At 41.7% G+C, this 4,902-nt stretch overlaps 2 protein-coding genes across 2 annotated transcripts in view; both read right to left on the reverse strand.

Moving 5' to 3' along the window:
* The window catches only part of LOC111498902 (beta-fructofuranosidase, insoluble isoenzyme 1-like), a 4,055-nt gene extending 4,013 nt beyond the window's left edge, over positions 1-42 (reverse strand). The window contains exon 1 of the mRNA XM_023150255.1: positions 32-42. Coding sequence (XP_023006023.1) covers positions 32-42 — 11 coding nt within the window. The remainder of the gene's footprint in view (positions 1-31) is intronic.
* A 2,302-nt stretch (positions 43-2,344) lies between these two features.
* LOC111499336 (beta-fructofuranosidase, insoluble isoenzyme 1-like) lies at positions 2,345-4,679 on the reverse strand. Its single transcript, XM_023150914.1, has 6 exons — positions 4,472-4,679; positions 3,508-4,373; positions 3,252-3,410; positions 2,869-3,107; positions 2,697-2,787; positions 2,345-2,625 (listed from the first exon to the last, which is right to left on the reverse strand). The coding sequence occupies exons 1-6, from the start codon at positions 4,674-4,676 to the stop codon at positions 2,446-2,448; spliced, it is 1,740 nt and encodes a 579-aa protein (XP_023006682.1). The 5' UTR covers positions 4,677-4,679; the 3' UTR covers positions 2,345-2,445.
* Positions 4,680-4,902: the final 223 nt, after the last annotated feature.

A 4,902-nucleotide genomic window follows, 5' to 3' on the forward strand; every position in this document is an offset into this window, starting at 1 on the left:
TGCACTCAGGAATAGTAATGCTTTGAAAAACACGTGATTCATTAAGTGAAAGACGCTAACTGAATAGTTAGAGATGCCGCAAGCAAAGATCATATAGCCTAATTGACTGCAAGTTGAATAAGTTATGACCCTCTATAGATGGTTCTGTAATATTCCAGTGGTTGCCGCAAGGAATGACATTGTAGCTCTTGCAAAAGTAATAACAATCAAAGCCGTAAGTGGGTATTCAAATAAAGGGGAGCACCTTGCTATCATGAAAACGCCAGCTGTTACCATAGTAGCTGCATGAATTGAAGCGGATACTGGAGTGGGCCCCTCTATAGCATGGAGTGACCAAGTATGCGATCCTATCTATGCGAATTTCCCAACAGCACTAATAAGAAGTAAAATACAAATGAGAGTTATGGCATTCAATCTCATATTGCAAGAAATCCAAGAATTTCTGGGGCACCAGCATGAGCAAAAATAGTTGAAAAGTCTACTGTTTGAAATAGAGTAAAACGACCCGAAATCCCAAGAGCTAATCCAAAATCACCTACTCGATTGACAGGCATAGCTTTTATAGCTGCTTTATCTGCCTGAAATCGTATAAACCAGAAATGAATTAACAAATATGAAGCAAGACCTACTCCTTCTCATCCTATAAATAATTGAAGAGACTTATCTCCAGTCACCAACATTGGCATAAAAAAAGTAAAAATGGATAAATAACACATAAATCGAGTGCTATGCGGATCCTCAGACATATATGAAATGGAATAAAGATGGACCAAGCTACTTATGAATGTAACCACAATTAGCATCACTATGGTCAGGCTATCGAACACAGAGTCAAAAGTGAATTTCGGATTGATTTGCAAATCGAGCTAGCTCCTCTTGCATGCAATGATGTGGTGATGAACCTCTCATTCTAGTTCAGTGCTCTCTGAACCGTGCGGAAGGTTTTCCATTCACACGGCTCACCAACTTGATCTTTCGCGGGAACCGTATGTCCGAACAGGCCTGGAAAAAGAGGTACGATCTCGCTTTCCTTTGCCACTCAAGTGTATGTACAGCATCTGTCGTGCTTAGGCCCCTTCTTCCCTTCCCCAATGAAAGAGTCCACCGCCTACCTTAGTAGTCCTTAGTAGTCAGTCTCAGCGTGCAGGCTTGCCTTTTAGTAGGTGATTCAGCGAAGAAAAGGGGGAAGAAAAGGATAGATCAAGAAAAGGGGGTACTACGAACCCTCTGCCCCACACATCTAACCTGCTCGCGTGGTTCACTGATTCGACCAACTAGAAAGAGTGAAAAAGTGATACAATGCGCTTAAAGTGGGGGTGTGCTGTCACTATTGGGGTGAGCCCTTCCCCACCTTCCCCATAAGGCCCACCATCGGGGACAGAGGTGCGCTTAAAGTATTGGGGTGAGCCCTTCCCCACCTTCCCCATAAGGCCCACCATCGGGGACAGAGGTGCGCTTAAAGTGGGGGTGTGCTGTCCCTATTGGGGTGAGCCCTTCCCCACCTTCCCCATAAGGCCCACCATCGGGGACAGAGGTGCGCTTAAAGTGGGGGTGTGATGGCCCTATTGGGGTTGGCCCTACCCCATAAGGCCCCACCATCGGGGCATAAGCGCCCTCTTGCTACCCATATATATCGAATCACCAACTACCAAGTAAATAGTGTGGGGATGTGCTGTCCCTATTAGGTTGGGCCCTTCCCCATACGGGTCTCGGCATAAGCGCCCTCTTACTACCCATATATATGGAATCACCAACTACCCATAGTCTAAGTCTTTTTTTCTAGGAAGAGTCTAGCCTAGCCATATTATAGGCCCGGTTCAAATTGAACAATTGTTGACTATCTCACATTGCCTAACATTCAATCAACCTGAAATTTTAGGTTGGTCCAAAAGATTTTTTCAACCCTACTCGAGTTCACTTCTAACTAGTAGAAATGTAACTCGTGTTACATGATTTTCTTATTGAAGAGGAGGAAGGTATTTCAAAACTTTAAAGCATCAAGGAAGAAAACATTAGGGTTAATGGTTTATTATTTAAAAAAATTAATATATGAATGTAAGAAATAAATGAAGATCTTATAACTTGAAATATGAGAATAACTTTATAAAATGTACTTGCTCCACAATAATGCAAGAACCTTATTCAAAAAGGAATTATTTCTTTATTAATTTTTTTAATTTGAATTTATAAAAGTATATTTTTAGCTGTTTATACTTTATTTATTTTCATACTGGGTGTCAAGGGTTGTCTATAGAATTAATTGTTATAATACTAAAAGTATTTATAAATTAATAAAGATCAACAAAGGGAAATTCTGAAAATCTAACTCTTTATTCATAGACAAAAAAGGAGGCTAATCTACCATTACAACCTTAATTAATCAAAAACTAAGAGTTAGTTCTAACATTATTAGCGGTTAGAAAGCTGTTCCAACTTAAAAAAGACTTAGTTCACCCGAGCACTTCTCATACTCCAAGCACTTAAATACTCCACCGTGATAGACTCTGTTCCATTGTTGAAAACATGCAAATGAGCATCCCCAAACACCGCCTTTGTTGGGTATACCCTCGAAGTTATGCATGTTTTTCCTCCTCCACCAAAGCTCTCTATCACCGAGTGATCAATCTGCACAATAATACATAGTTTAGATTTGTCGATACGGTGCGAGAATGTATTGGACTATGACTTTAACGTACCAAGCTTCTTAATGAGAGCTTTTTACTTGACAAATCGATGTCGACGAAACCCGCAAATGTCGGCTTGTATAATCCATCTTTCAAAGATGAGCTACACCAAAAGAGACAAACCAGAGCTTTGTAAATATAAAAAAATAATTATAAGGTCCTTTGATAAGGGAATTGAAGCTACCTTCTTGCATCAGAGCACATAAGAACCACGTGATTAGCCTCTGCCTTGAAGATCCTGAAGAACACAGGAGTGAACTCCTCGAGGTTTTCTGAAGCCAGAGTCAAAAGCCCAAAGGGTCCGACACCACCTTGGGCCGTGGATCCCAGCTGACTGCACACGGCTTGCGCGTCAACCCAACTTGGATCAAATGCCTCCGCGTTATCCAAACTCGAAAAGCTAAAGATAACTTCAACATCGGCCTGTATAAAACACAAGAAACAATCGATCAAATGACACCCAGTTTGTTCCCTTAAATCTTAGAGGTGCTTTCACATCTTCTTAACCCGCTACAAACCACTGTCGGGGATTTGGGTTAAGATCGGATTCGTTATAAATTAAACAACCTGAGCCGCAGTAATTCCTTTGATCTCAACATTTTGTCCCTTGACTAGCTTTTGATTTAACATCATAACTATCTTCCGTCTCAGCCTATTGAGCTCCATAACTGGCCATTGTAAGAGCTGCTTTCCATTGGGATCCAACCACACCGTCCTAGGAATCGCCTAGGAAAAGGAGAAAGAAAAGGTTGACCCAAATACAAAATAGAACAAATTCAATTAAAAAAAGAACAAAACGGAGCACATTGGATCTAAAACAAACCTGAATTCCCGCCCATCCCTTGGAAACATCATCCTGGACACTATCAGATTCATTAGCCCAACCCCACAAAACCCTTCTCTTCTTCATCGGATCATAGAACGACTTGGAAGCATAGAAATTGCCATAGTCATACCTCAGCCCACTCCACCCATCCGCCGAGGTATTATCGGGAACATACTTGTCCGTCATCGGATAATACTTCCCCAGCGTATAATACTCATATCTAGTCATCTCCAAGCTCACCTTCAACACATGTTTAAACCAATTTCCCATCACCGACGTGTCCAAGCCAAATCTACCGAAGTGGGAAACTGGGTAGAAATCAGGGCACTCCCACATTCCAGTATTCGGAACCGAATGTAAAGGCTGTTCCACCTTAGTCCAATTCAAAAAATCCCTACTTCTATACAAATACGCCATTCCCGTCTGCTCGCTCCTACTGCCAATGATGGTGTTCCAGTGACCGTTGAGGGTCAGCCACGCCGTCGACGGGTCCCGAAAGGCGCTACTATTGACCTCCGTACCCGGGTCAACAATCGGATTGTTATCCGATTTGACCCACTCGGTTAGATGCGGATCAGAGAGGTTCGCTGGAATGGCGTAGTTTTGTACCTGTCGATTCTGGGTGTCGATTCCAGTGTACAAAATGACGGGCTTGAGGCCGGGGAGGACGGTGGCGGAGCCAGACCAGCAGCCATTGATATCAAAGGGCTTTGAGGGGGAAAGCGCGGGTTTGAGTGACTTCCAATTGATAAGGTCTTTGGAAATTGAGTGAGCCCAGACAATATTCCCCCAAACCGCGCCTTCAGGGTTGTATTGGTAGAAGAGATGGTAGATTCCCTTGAAGTACATTGGGCCATTCGGGCCTGCATAAGATGACATGTTTATGGAGGGAATGAACCGGAGGAAATACATTGTTAACAACCGGAGGAAAGGAGGGAATGAAAATGTAGAAATTACGAACCGTTCATCCAGTGATGATGAGGTTGAAAGTGGAAGCCGGTTCGATGGAGCTGCTTGATCTCAGTGGTGGTGTCGTTGCCATTTTCGAGAGACTGTAATTCAGGATAGATTTTATGGAGAGCTTGAACGACGACAGGGCCATTGCCAATAAACAGAGAACAAAAGGAGAATCCGAAAAGAATAGCTAGGAGAGTGAAGAAATTCATTGTGGAATTTGGTTTGTTAGTGGAGTTTGAAGTGAAGAAGAAATGAGAGTTTGATACTATTTATAGAGGAAGAAATATAAATTTAGTCTAAAAATAGGACAAATTGGTTAACTTAATCTCAAACTTTCAAACTTCCAAAAATGTTAAAAAAATATCTTATACTCAAGAATCTAAATTAATTTTTTAAAAAATAGGATTAATAGGTTTAAATTTTATTAAAAATGTT

This window comes from Cucurbita maxima, unplaced genomic scaffold (genome assembly GCF_002738345.1).
Source record: "Cucurbita maxima cultivar Rimu unplaced genomic scaffold, Cmax_1.0 Cma_Scf00026, whole genome shotgun sequence".
Taxonomy (NCBI): domain Eukaryota; kingdom Viridiplantae; phylum Streptophyta; class Magnoliopsida; order Cucurbitales; family Cucurbitaceae; genus Cucurbita; species Cucurbita maxima.

Bases quoted from the DNA above. Each gene is read 5' to 3' on its own strand.
- LOC111499336 (XM_023150914.1), bottom strand. From the start codon at position 4,676: ATGAATTTCTTCACTCTCCTAGCTATTCTTTTCGGATTCTCCTTTTGT. The intron at 3,411-3,507 runs GTTTGTTTTAGA...TCCTTTTCCTAG, and splicing joins AGGGATGGGCGGGAATTCAG to GCGATTCCTAGGACGGTGTG. The intron at 3,108-3,251 runs GTTGTTTAATTT...TGTTTTATACAG, and splicing joins AAGGAATTACTGCGGCTCAG to GCCGATGTTGAAGTTATCTT.